General features: G+C 46.5%; 1 protein-coding gene across 3 annotated transcripts; it reads right to left on the reverse strand.

The window, feature by feature from the left end:
- Positions 1 to 2472: 2472 nt before the first annotated feature.
- On the reverse strand, positions 2473 to 10908 carry LOC125325319 (ras and Rab interactor 1-like). Of its 3 annotated transcripts, XM_048302237.1 has the most exons (3): positions 10408 to 10908; positions 10015 to 10140; positions 2473 to 3294 (listed from the first exon to the last, which is right to left on the reverse strand). In XM_048302237.1, the coding sequence occupies exons 1-3, from the start codon at positions 10472 to 10474 to the stop codon at positions 3164 to 3166; spliced, it is 324 nt and encodes a 107-aa protein (XP_048158194.1). In that variant the 5' UTR covers positions 10475 to 10908; the 3' UTR covers positions 2473 to 3163. The 3 variants fall into 3 exon arrangements, 1 of the variants encoding a protein (XP_048158194.1); XR_007203279.1 differs by lacking the exons at positions 10015 to 10140; positions 10408 to 10908 and adding an exon at positions 3717 to 4718; XR_007203280.1 differs by lacking the exons at positions 10015 to 10140; positions 10408 to 10908 and adding an exon at positions 3400 to 3710.
- Between the last annotated feature and the right edge of the window lie 7380 nt (positions 10909 to 18288).

The following is an 18288-nucleotide window of genomic DNA, read 5'->3' on the forward strand; positions in this document are numbered from 1 at the left end:
GCAGGGACAGAGCAGAGGGAAAAGCCGCCTCTGGGCGCTCTGCAGCTCCTGCAGCCCGAGCGTCTCGGCTCCTGGGGCCAGGCACTTGCTTCTTTCCTTCCTACAGAAAAACGCCGGCTCGTTATTCTCAAAACTTGCTGATCTCTATTCCCAGCTTCTTATATTCCTGTATGCGACAGAGTAGAGAGAGAGGGCTGGCGCATTTCAAAATGAATTTACATCTAAATCAGTAGCATTTGCCTAGAGATGTAAAAATGAAGAACTTAACAGGTTTTGGTATTCTGCACACATCCCTCCCTGGGAGGAATGGTAAAAAGTTAAAAACAAATGAAATTTAAAAAGTAGGAAGTTAGAAACAAACAAAGAGGTAAAATACAAGAAACAAACAAATTTCTAAAGGTAGAAAGGTTGAAAGTTAAAAACAAAATTAGAAACAAAAAAAAAAAAAATTAGAAACAAAGTTAGAAAGGTAGAAATTTATAAACAAAGTCACAAAGGCAGAAGGTGTTGAGCCTTTGACAGGGTACCCCTCCTTCTCGGACCAGGGTGAAAGAGCAGAGGAGGCTGCTGTTCTGCTGAGTTCTTTATTTCACGGTCTCACAGCTGTCTTGAAGGCAGAGTTCGAATGGGGTCACATGATAAAGCCAAGCAGCAGCAGCAGGCAAAACCAGCTTCTTCTATATGCTCCATACACTGTATTTTTTCTTACAGAAGTGTGGATTCTATTTGTTAATTGACCAGTAAGATTAACACACCATTCTAGTTTTCTTTTTCTTAACCCAGCCTGGTCTAATTCTAACACTTGTAAGCCTCACACAAGTGTCACATCTGTATTACACAGATTTGCACATACAGTTTCGATCAGCTCTTATTGTTTATGTGAACACTCCATCTAAAACATGTGAACAGTCTAATTCGATCTAGATTTTGTCTAAAGAATTCTGTGAAAAGGTAACACTGCTGCAGCAAGAGCTGTGTTTAAGATCTCTGCTACAGCTTTTTCATGTTTAAGGCACTTAGCATCTATTTCTACTAAAAGTTAAAAATCTGTCCAAAGGTTTTAATTCAAACCTAGTGCTTTGGCTTCCCTCTGGGCCTGAGGCCAGAGGAGCCTTCACTCTAACAAGAAGGTTAGAATCAAAGTTAGAAAGGTAAAAGTTAGAAAGTAAAAAACAAATTTAGAAAGGCACAAAGTTAGAAATGTAGAGTGTTAGAAACAAAGTTAGAAAGGTAAAAATGGGGAGAAAAACAAAGGTATAAAGTTTCAAAGTTCCACACAAACAAAGGCAGAAAGGGACAAATCTAGAAAGGTAGAAACAAACAAAGAGAAAAAGTCAGATGTAGAAAGTTAGAAACTAACAAAGGTATAAATGAACAAAGGTAAAAAGAGAGAAAACTTAGGTGGTACAAAGTCATAGAAGTAGAAACAAAAAAGGTAGAAAGGCAGAAGGTCAGAAGGGTAGAAATGAACAAAGGTAGAAACGTAGAAAGTTAGAAATGAAGAAAGATGGAAAGATAGAAAGTTCGAATGGTAGAAACAAACAAACGTATCAAGTCAGAAACTGAGAAAGGTAGAAAGCAACAAAGGTAGAAAGCAAGAAAGGTAGAGAGTCAGAACCAAACAAAGGTAGAAAGTTAAAAAGGTAGAAATAAACAAAGGGAGGAAGTTGGGGAGGCAGAAAGTGCAGAGGCTGGCAGCAGCCATTCCAGCCTTACCGAGAGCCCTGAGTGGAAGAGCAACTTGTTCCACTGATCTTCACTTTGCTAAGGGCCTTCTGCTCTCTTGGGAAAGATGCAGAGCAGGCAAATGGCTACAGGTAGAAGCACCAGGTGTGACTGTTCTTCCTTCACCTCCCAGAAAGCTGGGGGGTTTCATGTCTGCGTCAGTGGCCTAGAAGGGGCAGAAAGTCTGCCCTGACAAGTGTGTGGGCATGGATCTGTTTTGTCTTTCCCTGTGCCCATTGCCAAAACTCTCTTAAAACTTTCCCAAAATAGAAACACAAAGCCTGGGGCAGATCGTGCCTGAAGAAAGAGTGGTCTCTTGGTTTTTTCCAAGCTGCTACAGAAACAACCTAAGGTAGAAAGGTAAAAATGAACAAAGGAGGGAAGGTGAGAAAGGTAGTTCAAAAGTCAAAGTCAGAGAGAAAGAAAGTCAGAGAGAAAGAAAGAAAGAGTCAGAGAGAAAGAGAAAGAAAAATAGAGAGAAAAAGGAATAGAGAAACAGAAGAATAGGGTTTGAGAGAAAAAGAAATTGAGTTTAAAAGAGAATTAGTGTTGAAGAGAAAAAGAGAAACTGAGAAATAGAGTGACAGAGACATCCAGAAACAGTTAAACAGTGAGAAAAAGATAAAGAGTTAGAAAAAGTCAAGTGAGGAATAGACTGAAAAGTAAAGCAAAGCAGAGCAGCAAAGCAAGAAATATGGTGAAAAAATTACTAAACCACACCAAAGGAAGAGAGCAACCACAAGGGGGGAGGGGGGGTATCTTTATTAGGGTTTATTCAGCTTGATTGAACGAGGGTTTTTTATTTACACTTCAGCAAAGCAAGTGGAAACAACAATGTACACAAGCACAAGTACAATCCATATGCACCCTGGTCAAAGTCCAACTGACATACAGAGCAATATGTGCAAGTGCAGCAGCAAACACGAACACAGAGCAACACAAGCCAACCCCCTATCAGTACAATGTAACAATTGTTCTATTTCTGGAAAATTTAGGACATTTTATTGTTCCAGGAAACCCAAAACAACAGCAGCACACGGAGAAGAAAACACTCATCCACCACACACCTCCTTCAGCTGACACACAAACCCACCCTCGCTCTCGTCTCGAGAGCACCCCATGGGAACGCGGTTCCCGGGAGCCCCAAAATCATCCCGCCTGACAAATCCCCGGCACGGTCGGCACCCAAACCCTGGCGATGAACGGCACCTCACAGACCGGCCGGGTCCCAGATAAAAAAACCCAGCCGGGAGGGAAAAAATCCCCAGCCAGCGCAGCTGGGTTGTTTTTACTCTAAGTTTAAAAAGTAGCTGAAAGGCAAAACTCCCACACACAAGGTCAGAACCATTCCACACCCGCACTCTTCTCGCAGGCAGACAGACACAGTCACACACACACACAGTCACACACCCTTCAGCTTACACCCTGACTGCAGCCCTTACTCAAAACATTCCAGCCAGGAAGATGCTCCGACACAGCCTCTGGATGCCGCTCCTCGACGTCGAACGGCGCGCGCCGGGAAAATCGGCAGCGTCGGTGACCGCGGAGATCCGAAGCCGCCTCGGGGACCTGCGAGACAACGGGAGGCGGTCAACGAGACGCCGAGGGCTGGGAGTTATTCCCACACCGGGCCCGTAAGTCTTCTGCCCAAAAACCCACAGAAAAGAGGTGAACCACTAAGTTTGATAACTCTTCTACTTAACCGTGACCCTACGTGCCGGGGCAGGGCAGCTCAAACCCAGAAAGCACACAGGGAAGTGTTTCACCATGTACAGCCCCGTGAAACAGAGTGGGCCGAGAGGCAAGAACTAAAACGCAGGGGAAAGCAGGGATTAGATACAATAAAATGTCGGTAGGGCCTTTTTTAAGCTGAACCTAAGTCGATCACTACATCAACTCAAGCTGAACTCCATGTTCACTTCCAAAGACATATGTCTCTTCAAATCCAGATTTGCAATTTTAGGAAAACAGGAGCTGCGCGCTCAACATACCTGGACTCCTGGCCAGTGGACGGGTGTGACAGAGCCCCAGGTCACAAAAAAGAAAAGCAAAACACGTGATCACATACCCTTGTACAAGAAACAATATCCAAGTGAGACCAACTTGGAGCAAGTCTGGATCATTCCCTAAGGGTTACCAGGAGGGTTTCTCTGGTCTTTCTCTGCAATGGGACTCCCCAGCTCAAGTACAGAGCAGGATGACAGTAACGTTTTAGGGTAACTGCTGTTGTATCCCTTCCTAATCCCTACTAGAATACATAATAATGATTTGATGCATTGCCTTTCGACCTTGATTGCTGTTACTGCTTCTTATCCATGTAGTTCATTCCTCTTACTTGCTTATCATCCATATAATAAATAAGCCTATCCCAAAAGAAGTCACTCTTTTGTTCTGATCACTTCACTAACAGCACTAACTGGCAAAAGAATACTTCCCTTCCTCTGGCAAAGAGCTCTCCTTCTCATCCAGGTGCCTGTGGCTGAAACTGGAATTCCACCTCCAAAATGCCCTATGTCCAAGGTTAATAATTGCCAAGGAAATTCCCCACCGATCATAAGCAATCACCTATAACTTCTCCTCTGGAATCGTTACTGCTTTGGCTTTCTGTGGAAGTGTTTCCAACATCCATTGAGGCTTCAGGGGCTTGCTCGGGTTGCTTATGGCTCACCCTGACAGGCCCAAGCCAACTCCAACTACCCAGAATTTCAGGGCAATATTGATGCAGTTTATAAATGCTCCCCTTCCCTGCAAGTCAGTCCTTCACTGCACAACCAGGGAGCCGATTTACTCCGTCCTTTGTACTCAAGAGCACCTCTCCAGCACAAATCCCACCTCTCGCAGACACAAACCAAACAGAGACCTACTGCAGGTGTTTGCATTGAAAGTACAATTCTTAGTACATCTGGCTACATGATTAAAACACATGCATGCATTGATGTCATAGAGGGAAAGCTTTTCAGCGGAGAAAACAGCCATTTTGGTAGCATCCTTGGATACACCTTCAGAAAAAGCAGAATTGGCACCAATTCCTAAGACTCCTGCTGAGGAATCCAGCCTTCCTTGGGACACCCAATGCAGCAGACACTGAAAAAGGAGGGAAAAAGCCAAGCTTGGAGTGGAAAAATAGAACATAAATACACCAGCCTTTCAAAAACCTTCACATTGCAATAGTGGGAAACAGTCACATTTACTCTTTCCTTGCTTTTTGCGATTACACAAATATGAAATAGAAACATGTTACACAGAATGCAGAGCTAGGATTTTACAGGTGTTTATTTTGGCAGTCTGAATGAAAAATGTCTCTTCCCAACACTAACACCCAGCCCCGTTTAAATCCATACTTAGCCCAGGGGCAGGGCATATCGCCCCTCTCCCTACCACAGGCGGCTGGTGCAGACAGGAGAGACAACCCAGGCGGGCAAGGCCCAGCAGGTATCATCTCCTGGCACCAAAAGGTCTGCCAGCTTAAGAGTTGTGGGAAGAGATAAAAAACCAGAGGTGACCAAAAGGCCTGGTTCCACACTGTAGAAGTAGTACAGGTTGTCAGGAGGCAGAAGTCTCTGACACGCTCCCTGGGAACGGGCAAGACAATTTCTCCCTGAAGCCCGGACGCAACTTCGTGGTCGTTTTTCCAGAAATTGAGGGAGAGGATTTCAATGCGTGCCCCTTCAACCATTTGGTGGTAAGGAACATTGGATCCTAAGTTCTGCTATTTCTTAGCTAGCTGAAAATTTAATGGTACATTTAACCCTGTGCATATAATACTAGTGGTCCCTTTTGTCTTACTCCTGTGTAGTAATAGTCTCTTTTAAGTCTCATGTCTGTTAGTTTTGTGTCCATTCACTAAATAATTCATTCTATAATAGACCAAATCGGCCATCATTAAAGAACTTACGAATGAGAGCGGCTCTTGGCGTGCTGGCCACCTCCGTAACGTGACTGCCCGCTACCAGAGGCCTGGGCTAAAGGCAGGGACTTCTTTAAACCCACATCATCCATTCATTACATTCTGGAGTAGTCAAGTGAATGTTATGAATGAATATTATGAAAAGAGGGGAACGTGTTGCCCCTGTGCAGTCAGCTAAAAATACCTCTGCTGCTGCTACACAAACCGGCTGCTTGCAAGCACAACACAGCCGTGCAGACGCAAGCATCCCAGCCTCTGCAGAGGCAGATCTTAAGGCGTTTAAGACCGCTGCCGAAAGAAACTCCAAATGTACTAAGAAATTGTTTAGGAGAGAAACAGGAAACAACTGCCTGGAGTTTCCAAGTGCCAAAACCTGCTTCCGAGTGGCAGGGGGGGGAAGCGGCAATTCAAACGCCTCACAAATAAAAACCAAATCAACCAACCCATCAACCTAACAACGCTCCTTTACAGCAAGCAAAGGCCACACATCCTAAGGGCTAGATGACCCATCAGCCAGCTTCCCCACATTCCTGCATTTCAACAGCTTCTGATTGCCCCTTGTACTCCCTACAAAAGCCAAAGACTAAACTCAAGTTTTAGAAAAATAAAATTAGAATTGGTGAAACTAACTCTAATAAAAAGTGTTATCTCTTACACGGCTAAAATCTGTTGGGATATCATTAAGAAGCAGTATATTTAGAATGCATTCTACTCACAACTCTTCTGCTTGACTAATCAAAGAGGCAAGCAGAAGCCAGCGTTTAAAAATTGATTCCCAAAACCGAATCCTAACACAAAACCCTGTCCCTACAACCGTCCCAAATGCATTCACACATAAATAAAGGGCAGTTTGTAGGAGTGGCTGCCTTCAGCAAAATACCAAATTCCCTCTCGAAGGTGAAACTCCTGAAAACTGATAACCAGTGAATCAAACTGTAATTACAAAAGCAGATGCTCTATCTACTCCCCACCAAAAGGAAATGTTCCTGGATTTTTCTGCGATAGCCACAGAGTTCGCTCAGATGCTTTAACTTCCATTTGAAAATTCTGTTCCTGTATGTGAATTACCTCTGTGTGTGGGTGTGGCAATCAAGAGAACCACTTCAGGAGATACACATTAGCACTGCTAAAGAAAGAGATAGACCGCAGAAACTCCTCCTGCCTGAGGGAGAGATTAAACCAGTTCCCTTTGTCTCTCAACCCCCCAAGCTCTGCCTGCTTGCAAAGACGAGATTTAAATACCAAAGGCCAAGCCAATCCTGGTGATATCGCACCCTACAGCAAAATTGGTTCTAATGAATACTCCTGCATTTCTAGAAATACAGGGCAATAGCTCAAAATGTTGAAACAAGAGCACAAGTGATAAAAAAAAGACTAGGACGTGTACCAGCCAAAGAATTACAAGCCATAGCACTGGTAGTAAAAAGAAAGACAAACACTGTATGACTAATTTTGTATGGTTATCTGGGCTGGTGCCACATGGTGATTGTACCGCTGAAAGTGTTAGAGTGGCAAGTGAATGAAAAAGAGAAGTTCCAGCAAGAAAAAGCTTCAATGGTTGTCTCAATTCTGAGCCATAGAAGTCCAGTTCTACCTGACCCAGACCTTACAAGCCTATCGTAACAACAAAATGGATTCGCTGACAAAAATCAGAAAGATAAAAAGTAATCCACAGCACTGACATCAATTTGGTAAATGGTCGCATTATAAGTTAAGCCATACTAGAAACCTTATTTTTGCAGCACAAAGAAAAGACTAACCATTGACCAAAAAGGTGTGTAAAATACTTCTATACAGCGCTCCCAGTGCCAGCTGAAACTTAGATCAAGCCATCCAAACCTAGCACCATCCTACACATCAAAAGATAACAAAACACGCTGGTCAGCACAGCAGATAAGCTGTCTTGAACCTCTGAACCATCTACCAGTTACAAGTGATTACCAGGAGACGCAGGCATGCTGATACAGATCCTGATAGTTCAAGACTTAGCCACTGGTTTTCCAGCCCCCCTGTCCTAAACTGTACAAAGCGACACCCTTGCCTCTGGGCGAGCTCAGCTTTGCACTGAAACAAAGCAAATTTCTCACTGAAGCCTCACAAAGCGCTCCTCCACTGCCCCCGCCTGACAGCAGCGAGCGCAGCGCTGAGTCTGCAGCCAGAGGGCAGAGATGGAACCGCTGCCGCAGCTCTCTGGGGGAAACGCGCCCGCTGTTGCTCAAGTTCCACAGCTGTGATTTCTCCAGTCACCTTGAATGCCCAAGCACACCCTCACCGGACAAAAGCCAGGCACCGGGCCGAGGGGGACCCGGCGGCGCCCGAGCCCCGCGCACGGAGCGCACGCAGCGGGCGGCACGGCCGGGGCCGGCTCGGCTCCGCACGGCTCGGACCGGCGCGGCTCCGTCGGGCCCTGTCGGCAGCCCAGCCCCCAAACTGCCGTTCCTCCTCAGAAATTCCCCGGGGGCCGGGAGTGCTCCCGCGCAAGACATTCGGTGCCGGGGCACGGCCAGAAGCGCCCTCAAATGCAGCGGCACGGCCCCACCTAAACCCTTCAAATGCTGGAAAAGCTGGAGTTTCCTTCAATTTAACCCCTGCAACTGAGGCAACGGGGGCCGTTTACCTCCATTTAAGCCAATACAATGGCAAATAAAGGGGTTCTCCCCTTCAATTTAATCCTCTGACATATCAGAAGGACAGGGGCTTTCCTCAAATCTCTCAAATGATGGGAAAAGGACGATTTTTACCTCAATTAAAACCCTTAAGAAGCAGGGACAACGGGGCTTCTTCCCTCAATTTAAACTCCTTCTGTCCTCGTAACCCCCATTTTTTGGGGGGGCACTTGGGGAAGGTGTGGCTCACCTGCTGCTGCCTGGCACAAAGGTTCGTCCCTCGGCACCTCCTTCAAGCAACGCTCCACATCCAAGCGCTCCCCCAGACCCTGGGAGATGCTCTCACCGTCCTTCCGTGAGAGACCCCCCAGGAGCCCACCACAAGCCCCTCTCCTCCAGCATCGCCATGCAAAAGGGAGCTGAGGAAAACCCTCCCAGAACAGCCCCCGGCAGGAGCCGCCCTCTCCTCACCGTCACAGCTCACACCTGGGTGTTGGGGTGATTCCGCCCACTGCAGGGCTGGGGCAGCGGTGCCAATCAATCCCAGCCCATCCCCCGGATCGAGTTCCCCGAAGAGTCAGACTCAGGGGGCGGCTCAGAAGCCTAAGCCGCACCCCCTGGGCGGTGCCCGGGTCCAAGCCACCTCCCCCGGCTCGGGAAAATTCTCGGTTACTCGGTCGTTCATTGGTTCTGTTACAACTCCCGCCTCTCGGTTTACCCCAGTGGTTCTTGTTAAATTGTATCCTCCCACTGGCTTGTAACTCATTGGCTGTTTCCCCCTTTCACCGGGGTTTTCAAATTCCCCTATAAAACTGAGGACAAGGGTCCGAGGAGCGATCCCATCCCATCCCATCCCTCCGACCGACCTCATCATCATCATCCCATCGCATTAAACCTGTTAGAAGCCAGACCTGAACAGCCTCTCTTTTCCTTTGTCTCCGAGCTAACGCGAGCCAACATCATCGGCTCCTGCCGTGTTTCCTCTGCCAAGAAGCTAGCTAGCTAACCCAGCAAGCAGCTCTTTTCCTGATCCCAAAGCCGCTTCTGCGGCGGGCAGAAGTAACGCAGCTGGACTGTCTCTGACCTGGGGCACGCCAGAGCTCGTCCCTCGAGCACCAAACGCTGCGTTACCTGGGGTTGTTGCCGGTCCCAGGGTGAGGGCAGGTGCAGAAAGGATTTGCTGCTCATTCCCTGGACAGCTCATCCTCTGCGCCTGACACACCGGGGCACGGGGCTTTCCTTCCTATGGATAACAGATATTTGATGCCAATTGCAGGTAAACTGTCAGGGGTGGTTTTTGAAGTATCTTTTTAACTATAAAGTTACAATTATGCATAATTATTATATCATCAGCATTCCATAATTATGTGTATGATTTTTGACATTTGATAGACAAGACTAAATCTCTTGCTTGTTTTAGAGTATTGCATTGAAAGTCTGTGTGCTTTCTCTTCTTTCCCTGTTCCAGGAGAGTTCTTAGGAAACTTCTGTTATCTGTGAGAAGGGTGTAATAACATCAGAACTACTACAACCTATTTGCTCATAAAGCAATGCACAGCAGCACATTTTCAGGCCGCTGGGGCCTGTGCTCTGCGAGCTACCCAGCAGTGCAAATGATTAGGACATTCTCCTGCTACACTATCAACATCCCTGTCATTAGGTCTCCCCTTAACAGCATTCCTATTCAAACAAGGGGAACAGCAACTGTGCTGTGAGGAAGAACGTCCCCTCGCTAGTCCTTCAGGCAGTTCTAGTAAAAATAAAAAAATCCATTACCTTCTCCACACAGCAAGGATGGATCCAGCAGCTCCGTCATGTATTTGATTTCAGTCTCCAGCTCATCACGCTGGGCTAGCACATGTATCAACACAGGCAGGAAGTCATCAGCTCCATACGGCCTCCCTGGGTTGAAGGGAACGCAGGCAGTGAGAGACAAACCCTACTTTTTCACCAGTTCCCATGTTTGAAAGGAAAGCACTCTTTTGTGCCTTCTCGAGCCTGCATGTCTGTATTACTCCAGAACCCCCTGGAGTCACCAACGTGCAGCAAAGAGAACGTCGCCTGACACTCACTGCACGGAAGACCGGCTCAATCCTGTCCTTCCAACAAGCACGAATCTTACGATGCACGCCTTGAGGCATGCAAGGGAAATTTAGAGAGTGGGCTCACCTTGGCACCAGCTCAACCGGTGAACTGGTGGAAAGGCTGCCATGCCAGACACCTGCACCGCTCTCATTGCCTGAGAGATGATGGATAGGCGTTTTCTTTATACATCCAGGGATAACATCCACCTTCTGGAAGCGTCCAGACACAAATACCACTCTCTGAGTATGAATCCCACAGCAGAGAAGCCCAAGTATAAAAGCCTATTAGATTTAACAAGGAAATTCAACTCATTTCCTTGACAGAAAATAGTCAAAACCACCAGTGAGCAATGGCTCCTGTACCTGAAGGGAGCCTACAAGAAAGATGAGGAGGGACTGTAAGGGCCTGGATTGACAGTGACCTGCAAAGACTGTGCTGTACGAGGCCCATCCATGGTCCTGGCACTTCTCCTGCATTTTGATTTTCTGTTCAGAAGTCACTATGTGGCCAAATCTCTGGGTCTGGCTAAACGGTGTTTAGTGCAGAACTGATGCGATGGTCACTCCAAATTGCCCAGAGCAGGAGCCAACTTGCGACTCTGGTGAAACTCAAGTGACACCAGCTGAGGCACACGCTCCAGATAACACGCTGTGGGGGGGGGGGGGGCTGTGGGTGTGCCAGGGTCGGGAGCAAATGGTCAGGGCTTACCAGGGATGGCTCGGATGGCTCCGGTGCCTGCTCTTCCTCGATGCTTTTGTGTTTCCCTGCAGCTCCCCGGGCCGGAGGGAGCGGGGGGCGGCGGGAGCCCCTCCCCTCCGCTGACAGACGCCGCCCCGCTCGCTCCCGCTCCTTGCCCTTGCCACGCTCGGCAGCCACCGAGGCCGCCGCCCTCTCGGCTCAGCCGGCACCGGGCGGCAGCAGCGCCGCCCAGCTCAGCCCGGGGGCAGGGACAGAGCAGAGGGAAAAGCCGCCTCTGGGCGCTCTGCAGCTCCTGCAGCTCGAGCGTCTCGGCTCCTGGGGCCAGGCACTTGCTTCTTTGCTTCCTGGAGAAAAACGCCGGCTCGTTATTTTCAAAACCTGCTGATCTCTATTCCCCGCTTCTTATACTCCTATATGCAACAGAGTAGAGTGCTGGCTTATTTCAAAATGAATTTACATGTAAATTAGCAGCATTTGTCTATAGCTGTAAAAATGAAGAACTTTTAGTATTTTACACTGTCATACACACATCCCTCCCAGTGGATTTTCTGGCAGTTTTGGGCCCCTGTGGGGGAGGTCACCCAGCATTGGCCCCCCCTCGTTCCCCACTCACCTGCTCCTCCACTGCATCGTGGCTCTCCCTGCGACATTGGGGGGCCCCAAGTGACATTCAGAGCCCCCGAGTCTCCACCCCCTCCCCCAGCCTTTTTTCCTCACCCCCAAAGAACGCACAAAACGAGACAAACTGCCCTGGACGGCAGCACGGCACATTAATAAAGCCATTTCCATGCAAACATCTCCCAGAAAGGGGCTCGGCAGGCACAGCCAAGGGGGGCAGCCCCCAGAAGGCTCGGAGCCCCTCCCCAGCTCCGCTGTCCCGGGCTGGCACGGGGGCAGCGCGCCCCACGACGCTGCCGCGGCTCCCGCTCAGGCTCCGCTCCGCTCCTGCGCTCGGGGCAGGGGCAGGAGCTGTCCCATCCCTTCCCTACCGCGCCGCTGCTGCCCCCGCGAGGCCGCGGCTCCGGGATCCCAACCTGCGCTCACGGACACATCGAGCGCTGCGGTGGGAGCACGGGGGGAGAGACCAGGAGAGGCAGAAAGAGGGAGCGGGAGCAGAGGGGACACAGGAGGAAAAGGAAGAGCAGGCTGCAGGACGAAACTGAAAAAAACCACCACCTGCGATGGGCAGCACGACAGAGAGGGATTAAAAAAGAACAGGGCCAGGGGACGGGACAGAAGGATCCCGTGAGAAACAACGGCACAGGGAGCACGACGGATCCACCGAGAATAAAAAGGAACAGCACTGAGGCATGGAGAAGGACAGAGAAAGACGGAGCGGTAAATACACAGCAAAGACAGAGGGATAATACAGAGACAGAGAGGGAAACAAGGACGGAGGGAGGAAATGAGCGCGGCACGGGGGCGTGCGGGGAAGACGGGCAAGGCGCAGCAGAGGGATGGGGAAAGAGAGGGATGGGCAGCAGGACAGGGGCTCCCAAGAGAAGGGTACCGTGAGGGAGAGGGACCGAGCAGCCGATGCAGACAGGGACAGGCAAAAGGACAGCGAGAGGGACAAAGAAATACAGTCAGACTGCAGCACAAAGGAAAAAGGAGAGCAAGAAAGAAGGAAAGAGAAAGATGCGGGCGGCGAGGGAGACAGAGAGAGACAAAACAGGGAGAGGGATTGAGCAGAATTTATTAAATAAAGATCAGTAAGTATTTCTTAAAAGAACACGAGGACATCCCTATTACAGAACTTTGCTGTCTGCTTCAACTTCACAGCTGTCAGGGAATATTTCTCTCCCCTCTCCTCTCTGCGGTGTTTATTAAATAAAGATTGAGTATTTATTTCTTAAAAGAAAAACAAGAGAGAGTGAAGCAGTGAAAGGGAATGGCATGGGGAGCACACAGGACAAGAAGGCAACACAAAAGACACACTGGACAGAGAGAAGAAAAGAGGTGGAAAGTTGGATGTAAGGCTGAAAGAAAAACAGGAACAAACCCCAGGAGCAAATCATGAGGGGCTCAACAGAGATGGCTGGAGCCATACAGCAGCGTGTCCCTGTTTTGTAGTCATTTGTTTTAATGCATGCCGTTGTCGTATCCTAGGTTGTTTGCTCCAAGATATGAGAACTTTGGAAAGGTTAAGCTTTCCCTGTGTCCCTTAGTGACTTTAACACATAATTTTTTTGTAGAGGTATAGGATGCAAACCTGATACAAATGGAGGAGGCCAGAGGAGTATGGCAATGAGGCAGGCTGGCCCATGATGTCCCAGCAATGGCCTGACTTTCTTCTCTACGTTTACCTCATTGTTTGGCTTATTTCATTTTGAAGATGCGAAGCATTCAGCATGGCCAGGTGTTGGCACTGGGGGTACTGTGAGCCAGAGGAGTATCAGTGACAGAGATGAGTATTGATTCCAGCACAGAACTGGATGCTACCTGAGTTGTTGTATTAGTGATAAAACTATAAGCAGCCTTTGTTTTTTTGTGTTTTACAGGTTGTCTGCAGCATTCAAACCGCTGGTCCAGTATGAAATGTGATATTCTTTGGAGAATTCAGCAGGCTCATATGGGTACAGAAAGATGTAAATGGTAAGCATAAGCTTCATAAGAACTCACAGATAAGGAAAATTGTGAAAATGAGCTACTTCTTCAAAATACCAACCGAGAAAAGAATAGAACTCATGCTGACAGATCAGGACACATTACAGCCATAGCTTGAAGTGTATATATATTTATACTTTGCTTTTCTGCCAGAAGCTCCATTGCAGTGTTGGATCATTGTTTGCCTTTCCCTGTGGTTATGCTATGGGGAATCCAGCATTAGAGCCCATACTAATGCCCACCATTTTTGCATTTGCCAGGCACAGAGCCACAGAAGGAGGCTGAGTAATGAGCTGAGCTTCAAAGAACAGAATTTCCAGCCATTTTCAAGGGCTGCCTGAGAAATTCCACAGTGCAACATCTACTCCCACATATCCTGTATTGAAAGGTCTACTGAAAAATGGAATTAAGATTGCTTAGCTTTTTTGTTTGAAAAAAGCTTCCAGATCTAAAAATAATTTTTCTGCTGAGCTACAACACAGTCAGTCTCCCTTTATTTTAAGTGGTGGTTGAGAAGCCAGCTTACTTATACAGAACTCATCTGGGTGCTTATAAACAGAGCTGAAGATATGCAAGAGTCATACTATTTCATGGGGAACAAGGATACCATAGTGCAAGGAGACAGCCTGCATGCACAAATAAGACTTTGTGGTCTCACAGAGCTCTGCCTGCCAGGGAGATTGCTTCTTTCTCCTTCAGAGTGCAAATGCCTGAAGGATAGGCTTTGGGAAGAAAAGAAGAATATGGAGATGAAGCCTGGAGAGGTAGCATCTGAAAAGACTCTTTTCTGAAATCAAGCAGAGATCAGCAGGAGCTCCTGAAAGACATTTTGCATGCTGTTAGAGCAGCTAATGCTATTTTGTTTTTCATAAGAACCATAGGAGGAAAAAAAGAAAAAAGACAGAGTTGTAATATATGCTATTGTGAAGAAGAACAGAGAACAGGCCTAAGAGGATCAGACTGGAGACAAACTGGGGCAGAGAGACCTGTTCTGAAACCTTTACTTGCCTACTGTGTTAGAAAACGGTATTAACTTTCTTTACCGTATACCTAACTTAAAATCTGCCTCCCATAGAACACAAAAACTACTGAATTGGCATTTTGAACCTTTACGGTTGGATGTCTTTAGTCTGGTTATTTTCTGTTTACTTCAGGATTTTTTTGTTTGGGTTTTTTTGTTTGTTTTTTAAAGCTGTGGTTCAAATGTTTAAAGAGCAGCTAAAAGTAACTTGGCAAGTGTTTGCAACCTGTATGTTTCCATTTGTGTTAATGTCACTAAAGCCTGTCTAGCCACAGCTGGGTGCTCTGTACAAGCACTGTCTCACCAGAGCTCCTGCCCTACAAGGAGGAGGACAACAGCTCCCAAGTGCCTGGGTGTGTGACTGACTATAAACCTCATTTAAATTTAGCCTGACTTTGCTGTCTCATCTTTGGCTGTGACTGAACGGTGGGGTTTTTTATAGCGCCTATTTTCATGTACCAGTGGATCATCTCATGCAGAGGTGGTGTTCAGGAAAGAAAGGGTGGATGTTTCTGGATGCTGGGGTAGAAAAAATTTGATGGGGATTCTAATTGTCAGAAAATTTAATGCCAAGTGTGTATTGAACCTGCTGAGACTTCAGTCTCTTATTTCACATTGGAGAACCTCTACAAATCAAAGAAACTATGTTTATTTCACAGATATGAATACTCCAAAAGAAGGAATTTTTTTTCCTTCTTCCTTGTTGCCCTCTGTGGATACAGAAATGCTGCTAGCAAGGATTTTCTTGCTATTTTCTAAGTCCGTGAGAGACTTTTCTCTCTCACAGAAGAGGTAGCAGAATTATGTAAACAACCAAACCACCACCTGCAGCCTTGAAAAGTCTTGTTTACGGTACAGTAGAAAAATATTTTGACAATGGATGTTTTAGGATTTTAGCCAGTCACCCCCAAGGGGTGGCTGATCCTTGTCCAATTAGACTATGAAGAAAAAGTCTATAAAAGAGTTTGTAAAATAATGAAATAAATCAATCTTGCTGCACAATTCCTGCCTGCTGGAGCTTCTCTCCTCTTCCTCCCTACGGCTGCAGGACATGGTGGGGCCTAGGCCTGTGATAATAGCCCTCTTGTACTTAATACTCTTCTACACCACCTTTAGAAGCCTTAGAGCATGCACCTGTGTGTGCCATATTCCTTCTACAAACATCTTGCTGACTGCTTGCAACAGGCAACATGATTGACTAGGAGGACCTTGGAGTTTGAGACCTGGCCTCACATGTTTTCATTCTTATCCTAAAATGAAAGAAGACAAAAATTAATTTGCAGTAAAATGAAAGAAGACAAAGATAATTTTGCAGGCTACAGTTACATGTGAATTTAAATCACAGGTCTCGGAATTTACTGCTTTCGTGCCAACAGGCTGCCTTTCAGCACCATGTTCTCCCACCTGTATGATTTCAGAGTCATGCATGTAGGTACCATGTCTAGGAGGAGCTGCTGCCTAGCTGGATGCAGGTAATACCTACATAATCAGGGATCCGTGGTCACTGAGCAGCAGAATATGAATGTCACATAGAGAAGTCAGAGATTTGCTTTCCTATTGCTCTGGAATATAATGAGTCTCCTCAGCAACACAAATGGAAGTTAGGAAAAACAAGCTTGGTTATTTCAAGATTATGGAAAAATATCCCGAACTTTCTCCCAGTTCTCAAAGCATTGCTCTGGGAACAGAGTAAGGTCTTTGGGAGACATTTTATTCTGTATTTCAGAATGTTTTTAATACTTTGTTTTCTTTAAAAGTTTCCTGCAAATAAACCAGTTTCTTTTTGCTTGTTTCACGTAACCCTTGGTTTTCTGTAAATCCCTCAGGTAACATACCTGAAAATGCAAAGTCAGCTCTTGTTTGTTTTGAAAGGCTGTGCCTAATGGGGAATAGGGAAACAACTAATTCAGGTCTCCAGTCAGCTGTAGCCAACTTTACCCACAAAACTGTTCATTTCAGAGGGAGCTGGAGTAACTGACTCAACTTTAGTCAGCTTTGAAAAACTTAAATAGTTATTTTTTAATATTGGGAAAAAAAGGGGAAAAAAAGAAAGGAAAATTAAAGTGGACTCAATGAATTGGGAATTGTTGATTCTGGCTTCATCTTTGAGTTTTCAGAGTTATTTCAGGTATTCCTTTTTAGCTCCTTTTTAGGCTTTTTGCCTCTAAATTAACAAGGAAGATTTTTTTAAAGGACTGAATCCTTAACTGAACAAATATGGTCCTAAGATGTATGAGACTTAGATCACAACCATCACTGAACCTAGATTAACTCTGAGGTTGAAAAGAAAATGAGGGTGAGGACTTGTATTGCAAGACTGTGAAATGCAGTCTGATGAGACTGATCTTGATATTTTTGTACAATCGCAAAGAAGCAAAGCAAGGCTTGTTACCCTTTTTCATTGATTCCAGTTTCCTTTTAATTTAAATTGAAATGTCTAATGTTTCCTGGTTTTTTTTCACTGCTATGTAGTGTAATACAGTTGCTGTTTCTATTAACCTTCAGGCAGACAGAAAATCAGTGAAGGTTGATGTGTGATACGCTTTCATCTGGAACTAATAATGCTTGCCCTCAGTTACAGAAAAAATATGGTAAGACTTGATTTGTGTTAAAGATAGTGGGATTGAGAGGTAATGTGGCTCAGAAAAGCCATGTTCTATTGTCTAATGGCAAACTCTGCTTCTGTTGGCCACAGGTGTCTCACAGAGCAAAGAAAGCAGTTACAGAAAACAGAGATTATTAAGCCCCTACAAAAACTTAATGTTTGATAAATGGCATGTGGAAAAAGCACAACGGTAGCTGGTCTTGAATCTCTAGTGAAGAAAATCTTTGCCAGGTGCAACAAGCTGTTACCTATGCATGGTAGCAGGAGAAAACTGATAAAGGTATCTTGAAACCTGCTATGTTGGGCTGCACCCTGCTGGGAGCTGTGGTTACTATCTCCCAAGATCAGGAGACTTCTGCAGCAGCTGGTGAACGGAGAAGTCAGTTGCACCTGAAAAATGATAAATTTTTTCCTAAGCTGCAAATGGGGAGGGCTTCGTGAACCTTTTTTCCACCATTCTCCTCAAAAGACAATCAAAAACATTTCAGTCATTGCAACATAGCTCAGCCCCTTACTTACTGCTATATCTCATTCAAAGGGAACAGCCGTTCCTGCATTCTCATGTGGAAAAAGTACCTGGCTGAGCACAAGCAGTGCTTGCAGGATGTACGACAATAGGTAAACTTTGTCTGGGATGGATGGATCTTATCCTGTGGCATAAGCTATACATATGTATGTACAGCGTATGGGATGTATTATGCTGCGCCTGAACAGAGAAACTGCCATGGTGACCGGAGTCTCAGAAAGCCTTTAGAAGCAGTAGCGGAGTGAAGCCTCCAGTCACCTGAAGGAAAGTGGCCCCACGGAAGAAAACACCATCCTGTCACCCAGTTTGTGACAGAAAGCAGCTCGAGGCTTCAGCAGTGATGCTTCCCTCCCTGCCAGGGCCTGCAGGCTCGGTAAAACCCAGACAGCGCAGGGAATCGGCGGCAAGGACCGCTGGAAGCCCCGCTGGGTGGTTCCCTGGGACTTGTGTCTAGCCGTTGACTGCCGCGTGTCTGTGCAGGTATGAGCTACGACCCGGGAGCCGACG

This window comes from Corvus hawaiiensis, chromosome 4 (genome assembly GCF_020740725.1).
Source record: "Corvus hawaiiensis isolate bCorHaw1 chromosome 4, bCorHaw1.pri.cur, whole genome shotgun sequence".
In the NCBI taxonomy this organism is placed as follows: Eukaryota; Metazoa; Chordata; class Aves; order Passeriformes; family Corvidae; genus Corvus; species Corvus hawaiiensis.

Coding starts and splice junctions, on each gene's coding strand:
- LOC125325319 (XM_048302237.1), bottom strand. CDS start 10,474: ATGAGAGCGGTGCAGGTGTCTGGCATGGCAGCCTTTCCACCAGTTCAC. Junction 10,141..10,407: donor CCGGTTGAGCTGGTGCCAAG/GTGAGCCCACTC, acceptor CCTTCAACCCAG/GGAGGCCGTATGGAGCTGAT. Junction 3,295..10,014: donor ATCCTTGCTGTGTGGAGAAG/GTAATGGATTTT, acceptor GTTGTCTCGCAG/GTCCCCGAGGCGGCTTCGGA.